The 19432-nt window shown below is 33.4% G+C and overlaps 1 protein-coding gene across 1 annotated transcript in view; it reads left to right on the top strand.

The window, feature by feature from the left end:
- Window positions 1-18577, top strand: part of LOC124353683 (cell division cycle protein 27 homolog) — a 31336-nt gene extending 12759 nt beyond the window's left edge. Inside the window, exons 9-16 of the mRNA XM_046803646.1 lie at window positions 761-941; window positions 4326-4551; window positions 8338-8465; window positions 9396-9513; window positions 10527-10730; window positions 11563-11701; window positions 12957-13046; window positions 14462-18577. Of these exons, the coding sequence (XP_046659602.1) occupies window positions 761-941; window positions 4326-4551; window positions 8338-8465; window positions 9396-9513; window positions 10527-10730; window positions 11563-11701; window positions 12957-13045 (1085 nt within the window). The 3' untranslated portion in view covers window position 13046; window positions 14462-18577. The remainder of the gene's footprint in view (window positions 1-760; window positions 942-4325; window positions 4552-8337; window positions 8466-9395; window positions 9514-10526; window positions 10731-11562; window positions 11702-12956; window positions 13047-14461) is intronic.
- Window positions 18578-19432: the final 855 nt, after the last annotated feature.

The following is a 19432-nucleotide window of genomic DNA, read 5'->3' as shown; positions in this document are numbered from 1 at the left end:
GCTGATAGGTCGTTTGATGTTACCTAGATTGTGCTTTCTGGAATCCCAAACTATGCCAATATTTCAGAAAAAGTTCAAAGTTAGTATTTATTTATTTTAAAATTTATATATATAAATAATAATCAGCTAAAATGTTGCCATATAATAAACAACATACGTAAGGAGAATTTTTGTTTATCAAAACCTGTTGCTCCCAACACCATTTTTAGAAACTTTTAAAATTAGTTGTTAATTTAATTATTTTGCAGTGCATATAATTCTCTAAATGTTGGTATATTTTGTTAAAATTTAATGTTAGAATTTAATTTTTTTATTTTTAAAATATATTTAATCATAATAACAAATTTTGCCTTTCTTGTACTTTTTGTGGTTTATACAATATATTTAAATTTTTTTTAAACAACCTGGACACCATTATATATTTGCTGAAACTAGATAAAATGAAGAATAAATTTTCTCTCTGAGATCCTAAAATATTTTGCTATCACACTTTACTAAGTGCAGATTCACCACTATTCAAAATTATCCGCGTTCCTTCTGAAAAAATAGTGTATTACATACGTAGGTGACATATAAATTTATTTTTTACAATACTTTTGAAATACAGGTACAAAACTCTAAAAATGACCTGCCATCACGGGGAAAAATGACTGCAAGTTCTTGGGTTAAAACTGGGAAATCAATACAAGCCAATTCGTTTAACAGTTGTGTCTTTGATTTTATTTTGTCTATAATAAAATGATTGTGTTTGTGATTGCAGAAGGATTGCTATCTTTGCTGAAACAGCTCGGGACAGGATACCTCCATCTATGTCAATCACAATGTCGCAAGGCGATAGAGTGTTTCACTAGTCTACCACCACAGCAGTACAACACAGGGTGGGTCCTCAGTCAGCTGGGCAAGGCCTGTCTGGAATTGACCAACTACCAGCAAGCTTGTCAGTGAGTATATAGTTTGATGCACATTTACATTTTTTTTCAAGCCGTGTATGAATTCAATAAAATACAATACATTATTTATTGCCATTAAACATGGGGTGTAATAGGCAGAATCACATAACAAATGTAAATCTAACCTAACCTAATATATCGTAGTAAACAAAAACTTCGTTGAAAGTTGTATGTCAGAACTGAACATTTTTATGAGTTAATATCTCATAACAGCTTTATCAATTAAACTACCTTGTGTTAACATATAAAAAAAATTAGTTAAGTTCTAAGGTTATGAACTGAATTAAAGTTAAAATATATGGTTAACATTTTTAAGTTAAAACAAAGATTAAAATTTAATGGTTGTCTCATTAGAAGTAAAATTTAAAAGACTAACATCATAAAATGGATTTAATAAAAGCCAAGTTATACATAACATTCTTAAATCTAACAAAACTTCTGTGATGAACAATTGGCGGCAGCCTATTAAATAACTTAATGCTCATAACATTGTGGGAAGACATGGTTTTACTTAGTCTATGGTGAGGCACACACTAGACCTGGCAAAGTGGTTATGGCAATGAAATGGGTCACATCCAAGTTATTTTTAACATGACATAAATATACAAATATATACAAGTTGATCACAGTTAGGAGTTTTTTCTATGAAAAACAATGGTCTGCAATGGTCAATAGGCCTAGGGAAGGTTAGGGTTCTTAGTGCTTTCTTTTGTATCAGTAGGGCATTTTATATACCATTCCCCTAGTACAAAATACAATATAGCAAGCCAGAGTGAAAGAAAGCATAATAACATAGTTTTAAAAAGTTTGAGAGTACAATTTCTTTTTATCTTCTAATCAGGTACACTAATTTTGCCAGTTTATTACTAACATGTTCAATATGTGTAAAATGGCGATAGTTTTGGGTCAATATACATGCCTAACAACTTAACAGGCTGTACATTATCTACATGATTACTGTTGAGAAAGCTATTACTTTACAGAGAAATTTATTATTTGAGATTCTCAGTCCCTATCTTACTTCCAAACTCAATGGATGACCATAGGCAATGAGTTACCTTTGTGATTACCGTATATGAGTATTTATATAATAATAGAGAAGGAACAACATGGAATTACCTCTTAGTGCTTATCTGTTAACCTGTTGACGAGTGCAGCAAAATGTATCCAAATGAGTGCGCACGGCATTTGCCGTTTGGTCCCATATTAGGGAACACGGCATTTTCCGTTGCAGACTAATGACTGTCAGTTCGTTCTCACTGACTTACTGTGATGTCTAGCGGAGATTTTTGGAACTTTTCAGTTATTCCTAATAGTGTTGCTGTACAGTGTTGCTAGTCCTGTATCATGGTGGCACATGGTGATAACTTTTAAAACTATTTTACGGAGGCGGAACACAAGACCCGCTACGCCTCCGCCATTTTATAAGGCCACTCCCCGAGAATGACACAAAGAAGCGTAAACTACTCAGGCATTGCTATGTGTGCAAACACACCACTCGAACTGGACAAAGAAGAAAAGAAACCAGCTATGAATGTTCAACATGTGAGGTCACCCTTTGTATATATCCTTGTTTTGAGCAGTATCGCACACTAGCAAAGATTTAAAACGAGATTATTGCTTTTAACAATCTACAATGTACTTTTATATACATTTAAACTATAATAAACAAGTTTATTAACATTTAAAACTTTTTTTTAATTTTACTCCCTACAAGTCTGTCAGCGGTCAATGAGGCACTCCGTATGGACCGTCATAGCGGCACGGCAAATGCTGTGTGCACTCGTCAACAGGTTAAAAGGGGTGTTTGTGTAACTTTTTAAAGATTTTCGAGAAGACAGACATTTTTTGTTATTTCAGAATGAGTATTTCAACATTTAATGAACTGGAAGCTAAACTCCATGACGGCATCAAAAGTGACACCAGGTGTCATTTAATGGTAAAGCATACCTATTTAATTTCTTTCTTTCTTGGATTTTTCATTAAATTCCTTGAAGAACTCTTCGCAGGCAATGGACTGGGGTCCTGGGTTCTCTCTGCTTAACTCTATTGTGTGACAGTTTAGACATTGTATCCCACATCGCCAGTTGGTTCTAGATGACAGAAATAAATAATTCTGTCGACATTCGCATCCATTGCGCGGTTGGTGTGTCGCTGATTGAATAGCACAGACTGCCAAGCCGCGTGGAGTGTAGTGGAGTCACTTTAAAATAATAACATAATAAGATTTTCCGTTGGAAAGATTATTCCAAAACAATAAAATACATTCGTTATCTCTATGTATTTATTTTGCTTTTGTCAATATTTTCTTACTAGCGGGCCCGGCGCGCTTTGCTGCGCATTTCAATAATTTTTTGCAAAAGTTGCCCGCGGCTTCGCACGCAATTTCCCGTTGAAAACAGTACACTATATTCACTTATTCTTTTTCTATCACATTCTAAACATTGCTGAGATAATTGATAGTCGTTCCATCGTGAGCCTCTTGGGCGTATTATGAAGGTATGTACCATATTCCTGCCTCTATCTAGCTGTTACCCACGGCTTCGCACACAAATCTTAAGAACCGAAGTCATTATATTACTTAGTAAATTTTTTTTTTTTACTATAATAAATTTTAGATTAAATTAGTTATATCTCCGATGCCACGATTGAGCTTGCTTTGTTGTCTCGATCGAGAGAATATGTACACACGGAGTTTTGAGAACCATACTTCTGTCAAAAAAAACAACTAAGGTTGATTTTATAACATTCTTTATATTTGTAGCCAACGTAAGATAGTAATTATGATATCTGCATTACTCTTCTGATCAAGCATGAGCATGGTTTATATTAAATAAATATTGCAGTTAAAGGTGAATTTTTACGTCAAATTTGAATTGTATTATCTGGATAGTAAAGTCTATGTTTAACAGTGATTGCAAAAACAGTTTAAACAAAATTTGTCGTTTCTCTTAAGCTTACTCTATGCTTTAAAACTATAAGTGTAATATATGTTTACAAAGAACAGCTGATTAAAAATTTGAAAAGACGTTAACATATGTTTGCTGCAATGCATTTCTTATGGGTATTTCTGTAACCAGTGGGGCGGAATCCTGAATCGGGAAAGGGATGCATAGCTTATAAACCTTCTCCGTGGAAAAATACATATACGTACAAATTTTCATCATGATCGGTCCAATAGTTCACGATTCCATAAAGGACAAACATACAAACATTCATTTTATATATATAGATAAGATGGTTTTCTGTTTGGTTAACAATGTTTGAATCAAGTGTTTGTTAATTTGGTTATAGTAATGGAAAACTTATTCTGTTTCTGCGTGCTATTAATGAAAATTTTGCTGTACTGTTGTTGATGTGTGCGTCTGGTTGCAGCTATTTCGCCCAGGTTAGAGAGCGAGAGCCGTACCGCACTCAAGGCATGGAGTTCTACAGCACTGCGCTGTGGCAACTGCAGCGGGAGTCCGAGCTCTCTTCTCTGGCGCAGGACATGATAGCTCTGGACCCAGACTGTCCTGAGACGTGGTGTGTTGCTGGAAACTGCTTCAGTCTGCACAAGGAGCACGACACGGCCATCAAATTCCTTCACAGAGCCGTTCAGGTACTGATGCCATATGCTGTGTCTTAGCTGTTGTACAGTTTTTTAATTTTAAACAACTGAAAATTTGAGAATGGCTGTATGTAGGATATTTGGCAATTGGCACATTTTATTTTGATAAACTATGTGGTTTTAATTGGATTTAAGTCAAAACCATTCTTTTGTAATATTTTTCAGAGTAGTTTTAGAGTGATGTAGTTTATGGTATTTAATGTAGTACTACAAATAGCAAAAATGTAATCAAAGTCATTAAAATTATATTTTTATCTTCTATTTTTGACTAAATATGACATTTAGTAAAAATAATTTAAAATGTACCTGAGATTAACCTTTTGACTGGTGGGTTTTGTCTCTGCATTAAAAAGTGAGTTATTTTTTTGGGATTACTGCAAGAGAAGTGATATGAAAAAACTCTCAATATGAAATTTTTGAAGGTTTTTGTGTATTTACACAAATTATTATTACTATGCACAGCAGTTATTCTATTTACAAAGTTCGGATATAAAATAAAAGTATTGTCATTAGTTTCTTTTAAACATACTAAGGTCAACCGGCAATGTAAAAATGAGTTTTTAACATATATCAGATGTAACAACAGAATTGTACACAAATAGAAATAGAATCAGCTAATTACTTGGAACAACTTATTGAACGCCGTTAAATTGGAACTGAAAAGAAATGAGCAAAAAAGTAACTGCGATCTGGTGGGAACATCAGAAACTACTTGAAAGTGTTTCTATTTATTCTGCTAGACCGATTATGTATTCAGGTTAGAGATTATTCATCGCTAAACATTGTGAAAACTGTTTAGCATCATATCGCTTCCCACATGCATATCGGAATGATTGCATATGGTATGTAGTGCGCTCCCAAATTTGTTGTGGGATTACTAGTCAAAGGGTTAACTACATCTGAGTTCTTAATTCAACACATCAGTCTTCTTAGGTCTACTGTAACTACAAAACAGAAATGGGTACAGCTCTGGGGCATCAAACTATACTCCATTCGCTAAAAACCATGTGATAATAATTGTTAAAAGACTCTGAGAACAACTAGGGCAGTCCACACCATAATAGTCTGATGGCTTTTGGCGGTTTTGCCATGTTGCTGCTGATTACCAGCTGTTCCCGCTATGTTCATTACTGCCTGTTTGATTTACATGTTCTGCAAAATAGACAAATAAAAATGAACGTATGTATATTTGTTTATGTTAACAACTGTGGTGTTTATTGCAACAGATAATGAGGCTGATCCATAAGTTTTTCGACACGTATAACGGGCAACAGTGTTGGCCACGGGGTGTAGAGATGGAATTGAGATCTATCGTCCACAACAGACTATTTTGGTGTGGACTGCTCTAGTACACCGAGAACTATAACTTACAGACTATTGAATGAAAATTGTATTAATAGGCTTAAATGTAGGTTAAGTCAGATTAATGGTTTAAATGTATTTTTTACTGGCAAGTAAAGTTGACGAAGCTTTCCAGTCTTTTATGCAAATTTTAACTGACAATTCAATGAATGTTGTCCTTTAAAAACAAAAACTATCAAACAGAATAGCAATGAAAGCCGTAACACGGTAAACAAAAAATTGGTATACTCCTTACCTTGCTAAAGTTAGGCTACTCCTAGATATATGCTACGAAAGAAGTAAGTCTAATCCTAGCCTAGTGTGTATCCACAGAAATTTGAAGAAATATTACAGAGAGCAAATAGACAATGCAAAAAGAATGGCAAATGATAAGTATATAATGGAATCCAATAATCACGTAAAGCTTGCATGGGCGGTTATTAACTCTGTTACTGGCCGCTTAAACAAAAAAGGTCTGAAACCATGATACACCTATTACAGCTGGTGAGTTTAATGACTTCTTTGTAAATATTAATGATATTGTAAATAGAAATAGTGATAGTGTAAGCACTGCTTGTCCTATAGATGTATTGAAATCATCGGGTATTAAATCACCCAATTCACCCTCTTTCACTTGGGTCTGAAGTGAGCATTGCTGACGTGTGTAATACTGTAAATAAGCTAAGCAATTCTAAATCTGAGGACGTCTTTGGCCTCTCGAATTTTGTGCTAAAAAAAATTATTGAAAACATATCCTGTCCATTAACGTATTTAATTAATTTTATTCTTAGCATAGGCATTTACCCTCAATGTCTAAAAGTTACTGTCACTGTTCCTATCCACAAGAAAGGAGATAGGTCAAATATAAGCAATTATCGTCCAATCGCCCTTGTGGCTGTTATATCTAAAATAATTGAAAGTATTATGAAAAAGCAAATTGTGAATTTTTTTGAGCATAACCACTTGTTTACACCTGCTCAGTACGGATTCAGGAATAACTTGACAACTGTTAAAGGCAGTGGAAAATGTTGTATCTCATGTATTAGAAAGTTTTGAAAACAAGGAAGAAACCTGTGCACTACTTTTAGACTTAAGTAAAAGCATTCGATATGGTACCTCATAATGAACTCATAGAAAAAGCTAAGTTTACTATGGTGTTGAGCACAAGGAACTGTCTCTGTTCATTTCTTACCTGACTGATCGTTTGCAGTATGTGAGGGTGGGCGCAGACCTGTCTAGTCTTAAGCATGTTACTTGTGGAGTGCCTCAGGGCTCCGTTCCTGGGCCCCTTCTTGTTTACTGTTTTTGTAAATGACTTGCCTGCCTTTGTGCCTAACAAAACCATACTCTATGCAGACGACACAACTCTGTTAACATCAGGTAAAGATCGTAACCTGAATAATGTAATTTTGAATTACATGAAAGAAAGATCCCACATATGGTTTCATGCAAACAAATTAAAGGTTAACCAAGAAAAAACAGAAAACATTGTATTTAGTTTAAGTAGTAGACCTAAAGGCTCTGAAAATAAATCTGTGAAACTTCTAGAATTAATCTAGATTCTAGCCTTACTTGGGGTGTTCTATACCAACTCACTCTGCTCTCGCCTTTCTAGAGTTATCTTTTGTTTAAAGAAACTCAAGTTATGTACAAGTCCTAGTATACTTATCAATGCCTACTTTTCTCTTTTTCACTCTCACCTTTTGTATGGCAACTATTCTTTGGGGCAACTCTGCTGGTGCAAAGGAAGTATTTAAATGTCAAAAAAAAAGCTATTCGATGCCTTGTGAACATAAGTGAAACAGATTCTTGTAAACCTTTTTTTATAGAGCTAGGCATACTAACGCTGCCAAGTATTTACATTTTGCAAAGCCTGGTTTTTATCAAAGAAAATCTTACTTCGTTTAGCCTAAGAAACTCTGTACATTCTTATAATACCAGATCTGTAAACTTAATTGATGTGAAATATACTAGGCTGAGCAAATCCCAACATAGCTATATCTACATTGGTACAAAACTATTTAATAAGTTACCTCTCAAGGCCAAAACAATGAGCACTAAGAACTTTAAGAATATGTTAATTAAGTGGCTAAAAGTGAAAGCCTTTTATTCAGTTGAGGAAGTTTTATTTAAGTGATTTTAATAACATTGAATGTTGAATTTTAAACTAGTTTTAAGGAATTTTAATTAGTTGTAAATGTTGAATTTTAAAACTGGTTTTAAGGAATTTTAATTAGTTTATAAGAAATGTGGCAATTGATGTGGCCTAACTCATACCAGCTCTGACATTTGTTAATACTTTTAAGTGGGACAACAATAAAGATTCTTGATTCTAGTAAAAATTTCTGCAACAAACCCTGTGATACTTTTGCTTTGGCTATAAACACGAATGTTCCGTCAGTACTATAGTGGTGTGAACAATGAGGATGTTTGTAGGTGGACCCCAACTGTGCGTACGTCTACACGCTACTAGGCCACGAGTACCTAGTCACGGAGGAGTTGGAGAAGGCCATGAGCTGTTATAGGAATGCCGTTAGGATAGACTCAAGACACTACATAGCTTGGTGAGTTAAACTCATCCGTTTACATCTTTGTAGATTGTTGTTGAGAATTAACTTGTGCAAATTTTATCTGTACGTTGTACTTTGCATAGTTGTAAATAAATATATTGTCTACAAGTATACAACCATACATTTTTATGTAAATGTAATATATTCTCGAAGCTCATTTTATAACCTACCATTTCTATAACTTAAAAGGTTAAATCTATTTATTTCCCTGAATCTCTGCAAATTCTTATGAAGTAGCGTGGTATTCTTAGGCTTCCCTCTCCCCCAAAAAGATAGTAATTAATTAAGTAGAGTTCAAATGAAGTATTTGGTTTATTTGTTGATTGTATTGAACCAACCTTGTGTACCAGCGAAATCATTGTCTCGTACCGAATGTTCGTCCACCGCTAGACCGCTGACCCGCAATACTGGGCTGCAGTCTGCCTCATGGTAGCGCCGTGTTGGTATGAATTTGTTATCTTTGTATTTACAAATTGGATTAATTTATTTTCTAAACACCACAGAAAGGAAAGTTATTAGGTATACACAATGTTATGTCGACACATCGAAAGACACAGATATAAAAACTAAAGAGCTTAAAATAGGTAATAGCGATAAATCGTCACCGAATTTCTCGTATATCGCTAGCGATGAAATGCTAGAGCACCGCAGCTTTGGCATTCTTGCAAATACTGCTAGTGATGATAAACCGTCATAGTTGCACTTTTGTAAGGATTAAATACAGTATTACAGTTGTCTATTTGGTTTGAAAATCGGAAATTTTTGACCGGGAAAATCGGGAATTTGAAAAGAGGTTTTGAGTGGCCACCCTGATATATCTATCTAACTTGATATAACTATATATCTATCTAACTCGATGTAACTATATATCTATCAACTATATGTAACTATATACCTATCTAACTTAATATAACTTTGTTGTAGGTTCGGGATTGGTACCATCTACTCAAAACAAGAAAGGTTTCAGTTGGCTGAGGTCCACTTTAAGAGAGCTCTGGCCATCAACCCTTCAAGTTCAGTGGTCATGTGTCACATCGGGGTGGTGAGTACAACAACCCACTGGCCTAGACATACAATACTGTTGAGTTTGTTTGATACGTCACTATCTTGGTTATCTAACGTTGTATGTGACATAGTTCAAAGTTAGGTCGCAGTGGTGACAGTCTGTGTTGTATGATGTAGTAAATATGAACGAAACAGCATAATTGTTAGCTATTTATCTGGTTTTATGCTGTTTTACACAGAATTTATGGTGGAATGTACATTGATAGGTATATAGGCTACATTAGTTATATCGTATTATATTGTACATAATGATGTGTTTTGAGATAAACAGAGAATTATTATATTAGTTGCATGCTGTGTGTTCATCTAACATTCTGCAACCTCGAAATGTGTTAAATCTGCAGATCCTTCAAGAATTAAGAAGTTTTATCGTCATTAAATACACTAAAGTACAATAGACATTGTCAGAAACGTAAAACATTTACTATAATACTGATAAAAACCATTTTCTATAATGTTGTTCATGTATTTATGGTCTTAAGATCAACATTATTAATGTTTTGTAGTGTTGAAATTAAAATGTTTACATAAATTAAATTATAATTTATATAAAAGTATTATAAAGGGAAATAAAAAAAGTAATTACCAACAGTGTAACTATATAGCTTCAACTTTAAGACTTAAAATATATACAATTAAAGTTATTACCTAAATAACATAATAAATAAAAACATAAGGTTTAAACAGATACAATCATTTTAAAAACATTCGAAGTTCACAGTGTAAACATCAAGGTACTGTTATCGGAGGCATTGAAGACTTGTATAGTTGACAGTGTATATATTTTTTTTTTTGTAAGCCAATTCTTAAGAACAATTTACAATTTATTGAGACTTGTCCACACACACACAATCAGGTAGTTTATTTAAAAGTCAAGCCACCATAAAACAGTGACTTTTTTAAATTTCTCAATATAAGTATTTTTCAAGTCAGTTCTTATGTGTATTTGTTTCTGAAGTAGAGAGCTAACTGTCAGGCATGATGTCACAGGTACAGAATTGCCAGCAGAAAACAGACCAGGCGCTGCAGACTCTGGACACCGCCATCGCTGCTGACCCAGTCAACCCTCTCTGCAAGTTCCACAGGGCGTCCATATACTTTGCTGTCGGTCGGCTACAAGATGCCCTCCAGGAGTTGGAACAGCTCAAAGAAATAGTGCCCAAAGAGAGTCTAGTCTACTATTTAACTGGAAAAGTAAGTGAGGAAGTTAAAAATTAAAATGAGGTTGTTTTTTATGTTATAAGGTTTGGGCTGTGATGCCCTCTCTAACAATAATTAGTTTGGAGACGAATGATGTAAAAGTGACTTCCACAACTCGACCGTTGGCAGAATGTTTCGAAGGTGACAGGATTAATACACAGCTCCATCCGAAATGCATTTATGATTGTGGATTAACTAGATAAGCTTGGAACTATATATTTGTTTTCATATCTTCTCATATTTGTGTTTGAATGCAAAATGTATTTGCCAGTACCATTTAAAGCATTCAAATCTTTTAGAATTATCAGAAAAGAAAAGCACATAGTATGTAATTTTTATTTCTCATTGATTTAAAATAGAACCTTTAAAATTTGTACATGACGGATCATTAAATTGTTTGTTTTGTAATGTATGATTTACAAAAAATTTTATATTTACTGTTGAACAATTGAACAAATTAGTAATCAAACGCTTTACAAATCTAAAAACTCTCTAATGTGGTTTTTTCTGCAAACTAATGAACTAAACTGCCAAATGACAACAGTTTGTTGTTTCTTCTGTTCCCCCCTAACCTGGTACCAACTACAATGAAGATTTTAAACATTTAGAAACTTAATACAGTTTTATGTGTAGTGGAAGTTTCAGCCCACCCTGTTGGTAGGAAGGGAGATCGATACCGATATGTACTTTTACAATCCATCAAAACATGACTTTTAAGAAATTAAATTAAGGACCACTTTAGTCTTAAATTTTATTATATTCAATAAAATGATCTTTTGTAAGCACAAAATCCACAATCACTATAGTAGCTCTGGGTTTCGAACAGGTACACAAAAAGTTGGGAAACACTCACCTAGCACTCATGCACTTCAGTTGGGCCACTGACCTGGACCCTAAGGGTGCCAACAACCAGATCAAGGATGCCATCGACCCTTCGGTGTCCAGGTCCCACACAGAGGACTCGGGTGAGTAGATATCATCCATTCTCTTCCCCGAGTACGGTCTCATAAGTTTTGTTACCATTAAATAATGGCCAATATCTCTGTGGTAGACCTTTTCAATCAAATCGTGTTGATTTCTATTTACCTAAACGTTTGTGTTAATAATAAACAGTGTAGTAAAATAAGACACAAACTTAGACAATAAGAATAACTTGCCTACTGTGACAATGAATTTAACAGTTCCTTTAAAAATATAAATAGGTATATAGTTTTGCAGTGGTAAGGTAATAGGTTGAGTTTGTAGGATTTTTAATATCTAAGTTTAACAATTAAAAAATATATAAACACAGTAGTGTGAGTATTTTTGATTTTTTTTTTAATAGTGGTCAGCAGCTTTCAGTAAGGTTTGCACCAACCATTACTCTCAGATCAGCTTTTTTGGACTATAAATACTTTTTCAAAATCAGGAGATACACCCCAGAGTACAATACTGTATTTTAGAATCGATTGTACATTAGCAAAGTATATTATTTCACACATACAAGTAGATTCCGAATTTGCTAATATCTTCATTGCTAAACGAAAAGAGCTTAGTTAGTTTACTAGATAATTAATATTAAATTTCCAGTTTATTTTCGTTTCAATTTTCACTTCTAGAAACGTATGTGAATCAATTAGGTTTAATTAGCTTTATTTTAAGATATGTTTTTTTTTCCCCCCCCTTGGGGTGGGCCTACTGCCATGCACTTAAGCCTCAAGGGCTTTTTGCGCACCCCGGAAACACCATGAGGCCCACCAGTCTACAACTTCAGCAGTTCAACAAACCGCCGAAAAAACCTATCAAGTCCTCCTGGGAAAATTCACCACCCCTGTCCAAGCTACCAAAGATGGCATACGTTATGTTAATTTTTGTTTTAAAATGTATTACATTTGTTTTAGTTTGATTTAATTAGAGAACAGCAGAATTAAACCATTCATCAAGTTGATTTAGTGTTCTTACAATTGATTCCTCCATACTCATGTTGTTTTCTTGAATTAGTATATTTGTCTCTTGAAATATGGTCGAAACTACATAAAAATTCCTAAAGAACTATTAGCTAAAGTAAAAATATATTTAAGTAGGGTGTCACTAAAGAGCATACATAATTCCTCAAATTGTCATTAAATCTGATGAGAATGTGGACTTCGAAGTCTGTAGAATTTGTTCTATAGGCTCGGAAGAGTCTGTAGAACACATTAACTCTCTGACACAAGTTTTATTTATTTTGTTGTATTCTAGATTTTGTCCAAGTATTCCCACCGGCAGCTGAGAGCTCGCAAGAGGTCAACTCTATGCAGCTACAAGACAGTGACGACAGTATTCTATGAGGTAAATGTGTGGAAAATATACACTAAATACAGCATGCCGCAGTAAATTGACTTGGAATGATTCAGTTACGATTCTTGCTTCCACCAGTTCTTACCAGAACTGAAAACCAAATTTGATAAAAGTCGGTTAATAAAACTAACAGTACATTCAGGTCAGTACATTAAAAAGTTCTTAACAATTTGTTAGGCTCATTTTCATTTTTTTCAGCAGTATTTTTGGTGTTTGATATTAAATTACAACAATATATATATATATAAATGAATGTGTGTATTTGTCCTTTATGGAATCGCAAAATATTAGACAGACCATTATGAAAATTTGTATGTATACGTATTTTTCCACGGAGAAGGTTTATATGCTATGCCTATTGATGTAACTCACCACCAAGCGGCGCTGCAAAAGATAAAAGGTTTAAAAAGCGCCTGCACACTATAAACTGCAATTACGAGACAGTTACGTATATTACATAGCCAAACACTATTTGAAGGCCCTATTATGTATATTTGTCTTTAAGATACATTTCTGATTGAACTTAAAGTTTGAGTGTTAGACCACTTTATAATAAAGTACATGTACGTGTACAATGGCTATAAACATAAACAGATTTTCTTGATCGTGGCAACAAGGCAAACTCTACATCGGCGTTGTAAATATAAATTCAATTAAACCAGAAGTTCACATACATGGGCAAAGCGAAAAGCCGCGGGAAACAGCTAGTTATTAATATTATAATGTCTTCTAAAAGATATTTAATAGATTTGAAAATTTGAAAAGTCATATCACCACAAGAGAAACCTAGTTTAACGTATTAACCAAATAAAATCATGTTTATTGCCGGAAGACTTCTACAAGTATTGACAATGTCTATTTGCCACCAGATGGCCGAGTCAAATGTACATGTAACAGTAAATGTAACAGTAGCATTTACAGCAACATTATATGAACTTATTGGTTTGAGACAGTTTTTCTAATACTTCTTTTTTTTAAGCAGGCTGCATTAAAACTAGTCAGACAAGGCATTAACAATTGTAAAAAGCAACAAGATTAAAACAAAATTTATACAATTTTACAAAAGTCCCCACCAAATATAAAAATCATTAATAGGTATAAAATTCTGCAATAAATATAAAATTCAACAACTAATATAAAATTTAACAGTCAATATATAAAATTATACAAATACAATTACATACAAAAACCTACAACAGATTAGAAACATAAATAATTTGTCGTGAGAAATTCCTCAACTGAATAAAATGGAGATGCTAACAACCAATGGTAAAATTTGTGTTTAAATGTTTTTACAGGGTGTTTATAAGAATGAGATGCTCCAATTTATTGTAGATCTTAAGTGAAAGGACTGATTATTCTGTCCTTAGTAGCACAGTTAAATGTGTAACTTGTTCTGTATGTAGTGTTGACAGGCCAGCACCAACCTGTGAGCCGCTCCTCCCCCTAGTCTGGCGCTGCACTGCGCCGTGCACCACGCTACGCCGCGCCGCGCTGTGCACCTCCTCTCCATTCTCTCTACGATCCTAAAGGTTTATTTTATTGTTGTTATATGAGATCTTTCTGTATATTTTGTTTTGTTTCTTCCTCTTATAGTGCCTGGAATGGTCTGGTTGTATAGCGAATAAAATAAATTATGGTTTATGTCGTAAGTGGTCCTGACCATGTCTCCTTATCATCATCTCTGTCTATCACTAATATTTTAACAGCAATAAAGCTTGCAATTCTATCGAACCAAATATATTGTATAAAGTAAACTTTACACAACTGATTGTAAATTTAAATTGATTTGTGGCTGAATATCAATTACAATGTAATACAGGGATCATTCAATTATAAACGGATTTTTTTCATTTCTGTGACTGGAATAAAGTTTGTTTTCTACAGCTTTATGCTCATCTTCAAACTTTGCCGTCATGAAAAGTTTGACAATAACACGTGTGCCCGACCCGTGCGTGTAATCTCTGTATCAGACCTAGCTATCTCGCACACACAATCATCCTGTACAGCTGCTCGATGCTGTTAAATTGTGGTCACAAAAATCTGTTTGTTATTTGTGTGATCCTTGTAAAAATACTTTTATAAAGACATTTAACTTTGTGTATTTATTTATTTTTTTATCACCATTAATATTATTTACAACGTTGCTTAGTTACGAAGCTAGCTTTTGTAATAACTAAACCTGTTCAAGAATCTTCAGTACGGAGAAAAGAAATCTCCATCTTGAAAGACCTTTGTATTAAGTGTCCATTTCCAATGCGGTTATGTAAGCTTTTTTGATGCAAAAAAAAAGAAATTTCACTACTTTATCTTGGGACTTCTAGTGCTTTATACATATATCGTAATATTAGGTAAATCTCTATGTTTGTATATTAAACACTTTAGTTAGTTTTTTTGTGATAAATTGATGAGATAAAAGTATAGATTAAAATTTGTTGTAATTTTACCTTATTAATCTTTCTATTTCCTATCTGTCTCAAACGGTAAATATTTGTAAGTTGTTTTATTGCTATTTAAATAGATAGATTTGGCAGCTCGTTAACAAAATATGAGTTCTTTTAAGTGACACAAGTAGTAATCAATGTTAATAAATTATTTGGTAGGACTTGCACCAATCAGGAAGATGTTACTGAACAAAATTTGTATAGTGTGGAAAAAATGTATTCCAAATTAGGCTATGTTACTTTCATTTTATATGGGTATGTCAATGTTATAACTATTATTTTATTTTCCAAAATGTCTAATTTTAACCCATTGTAATGTTCAGGAGTCACCTGATAATGAAACCTTTGGTTTCGAAAGGCTTTGTCCAAAAAATAAACCATTTGGAAAGTATTGTTTTTATTAACATTTAGTAACATTGTAATGTTGCTTATGGAGCAATAACTACGCTCCCTGTTATATGTTATTTTCAAAACTGCACATATAAGATCCTTTGACCTTGACCTTTGATTTTGAACATTAAAACGTGTTTGTTTTTTACAAATCTCCACAAACGTTTATAATTTAAACGTTTTGAAACTAGCTCTAAGTTAGTTTACAAATTATTATCTAATAGTACAATTATTTAGTCAGAATATTATTCTACATGCTTTCCTGAAATAAATATGATATAACACAAGATCTATATTATGAAGCAAATAACTTGTGTTATTAACTACCATTCCATACTCTGTCCTTTATTACTACTACATTTAATACAGTTCAGATTCACTGTGTTATTGTTTTATCTATTATAAACATTAAATAGAATTTGCGTAATTTACAGACCTTAAACATTATATAAACAAAATGTCTAATGCAACAAAAAATGCCATCAAATTGTGAAGTGTCAAGGAAATTGTACTTGATGATTGGCGTTTTTTTTAACCAGAGAGAAATGAATGCAGCTGATGTGCCTTCCTGATTGGTGCAGTTTCTACCACTGTGTGCTGGAGGTGGAGCAACTGATGACCGCTTATAGAAATAAAATTTTACCTGCTAAAAGGAAGACTGACACACATCTGTTTCACCATGCTCCAATTTGGGAGGTATTTATCAGACAATACAAGGGGCGGATCACCGATACAACAAAGTTATTGAACCCTCACTACCACTAACTTTCCTCTCAGTGCCCCGGCGTTCATGCTGTCGGTGCAGCTGGTTCTCTCTGGAAATTAAATATTGTAAATCAGGTAAAACTTTACTCTGGCCAAAATTTTGTTGAAATGATAGCAGTGGATTGGAAGCCTATTTTTGGGTACTATAAGGAAAAAGCTTATTAAATTGTATTTAATTGCAAAATTGTAAGTCTGGTGTAGCAAAAGTTTATTCTTGCCATCATTTGTAGAGAAGCTTTGGGGTTGTTGACAGAATTATCCTGTTTTGGCTAAATTTGATATGGTCAACAAAGTATTTTATCTTTATGTAAAAAAAAAAGAACGTAGGTTATGAATTGCAACAAACTTGGATACATAATTTACGTCATAAAGCATAGTGTCATTGTTTATCTCAAGCCAGTGTCTGGTCAGAAATTGTTAACACTTGTAATGACTTTTTACAAGATACTAGGAGCAAATCCTTGCTGGCCTCATTCGCCAATGTCCTAGTAATTCTGGTTTGAAAGAACATTTGCATAAATGTCATTTTAGTAATTGAAATTATTTGTTTTTATAGGATTTCTTTGCCTCAGTTCGGTGGACATCAAAACTTTATATAGAGGTAAGAGATGGGTTTTAAGGAATTTTCAAGATGGTTTCAATAATTGTATTTGTAAAAATAAATTTTATTCATGGATGTAATAAAAACACTAATTTAAAAAAATATTTCTTCCCGTTAATAATTGTTTCACAAGAGGAGAATATAATATGTGAAAAACAAATTTTACTCATAATGCCTCGTAAGCATTAGAACTGTAATATATTGGCCTTCAAATTATGAATAGTTTGTCAGGAATCTAGGAATTTTAAATCTCCTTAAACTGCTTCCAAAATTTCCTCTAGTTTTAACAAAAACTTAAAAAGTTAAGATTTTTTTCAAAGTTATTTTTAAAATTCTTGTAATCCCTCATTGGTTACTAGAAAATAGGCAACCTGTTAGAATATTCTGTGGGGGCTAATCCCCAAGGTGTCTTTTGGACATAATGTAGTGAACTTGAAAATGTAATCAACTCCTCAGTGTTAGATGGGTATTAATCAATTTCATGAGTGTTCTTAAATCAAAGGTTAGGCTACCTATCTACTGCTGTTATTTTTATTGTTCAATCCGTATACATTCTTATTGGAGTACATCATCGATTGAAAATTTTCCAAAACTATTGAAATATTGGGTTGTAATAGGTGTATATTTTGTGTGTGAACTGATGTAACCATAACTGAAAGAGACAGACGATTGTTTGCCAATTTTAGGTCCTTAGTTGTATATATTTAATGGCTTTATACCCTGTACAGATTTTGTTTAGGTTATTTGCTACTAGGTACTCGTAAGAGTTTTTACAATTTTTCAGAGTTAAGTGAACAGATGCGATTTGTACCTGTTTTAGAAATTTTAAATTTACAATTGTACATAATATTGTGTCGGAAGTGTATTATTATTTTTCAGCTCCTTGGAATATTACTTAAATCAGCAAGTGCATGATGTATACATAATTATTAGAAATTTATATTATTATTATTGTTGTGTAAGGTGATAAATTTTATCAGTTTCAGCCCTCTTTATGTTACCTCGGGTTCCTCTGTTTGGGGAAACTAGACTGGTCTTGTATTTATTATACAAAGATTGTTATGTAGTGGTTTTGTTATCTTAACTGTTTTAAAGTTTATTTTATCGAAGACCCGGTAACTAATTATAGCTAATTACTATTGTATAGATGTCGTCTCTCAATTGTAAATATTTGTTTTGATTTAAGTAGTTTTACACGGACGAGTGGTGTGACGTTTGGAGATTTGTGTTTTTGTATGCGTTAGGTTAAGTAGTAGTCAAGAGTCGTGTATCATACAGTTGTGTTAATTTATTCAAAGAATAATATTTGAAGGGAGAAGAGACCGTGTGTTTTATTTCTGCCCACTCCTGGTTGTTTAACCCCTAGAGCGCTGAATACAAATTCTTAAATTTTCCCCTAGCTTGCTATTGGCGTAAAAAGAAAATATCAATTTGTTTAAAGTCCTATTTGATTTAATATTTCTAAAGTAATTATAGGAAGAAAAAAAACAATGTTTTTAAAGAATGTTGTATTTTTACAGATTAAAGTGTATAACAAAACAAAACACGGAATTTGCCAATTTCAAAAATATTTTTGTGAATGAAACACTTCGAAGCAAGAAATGTTTTAAATTGAAGTCACAATTGTTGAAACAATATAACTGTAAAAAAATGTTCAGAAATAACGTAAAACACGCAACTCAACACAGGAACAAGCGCAGGTCTTGTGAACAGCACTGTCACCCTCACCACGCGGGATATCCTGTAAGATGCACCAGTATGGTAAGATGTGCAGGTCAGAATGGCGTTCAGTTGCTGACAACCAGTTTCGGATCTGTAAGGGGTGGCCGAGAACAATGAATCGAGCGCAGTCATTGTCTGAGGTTCGGACAACATTCTACCTCATTCTATCGGCAGTTTTACCAACTATAATTCACTACAAAAAATAAGAACTTCTATTGCGACATTTACCGTAATACGCGTGGTAAGGGTTAAACTGTGTTTGTAATCTGCTCCAGGATTTAGGTGTGAAAAAGTAACGTATTATAAATCTGAATACACGCAGTGTGGATCTGATTAGTAGCACTGCTAGACTAGATTACAATAATTCCACTTTACTCCTTGTGGTAAACAATAAACAATAATAACTTTCATGAATTTTACATTATCAATACTTGCAGAATTGGGTGTTTTAAATT

The sequence above is a fragment of the Homalodisca vitripennis genome, chromosome 2, assembly GCF_021130785.1.
Source record: "Homalodisca vitripennis isolate AUS2020 chromosome 2, UT_GWSS_2.1, whole genome shotgun sequence".
NCBI lineage: Eukaryota > Metazoa > Arthropoda > Insecta > Hemiptera > Cicadellidae > Homalodisca > Homalodisca vitripennis.
Note: the sequence above shows the minus strand (reverse complement) of the source record. Positions and strands in the feature narration are given on the sequence as shown.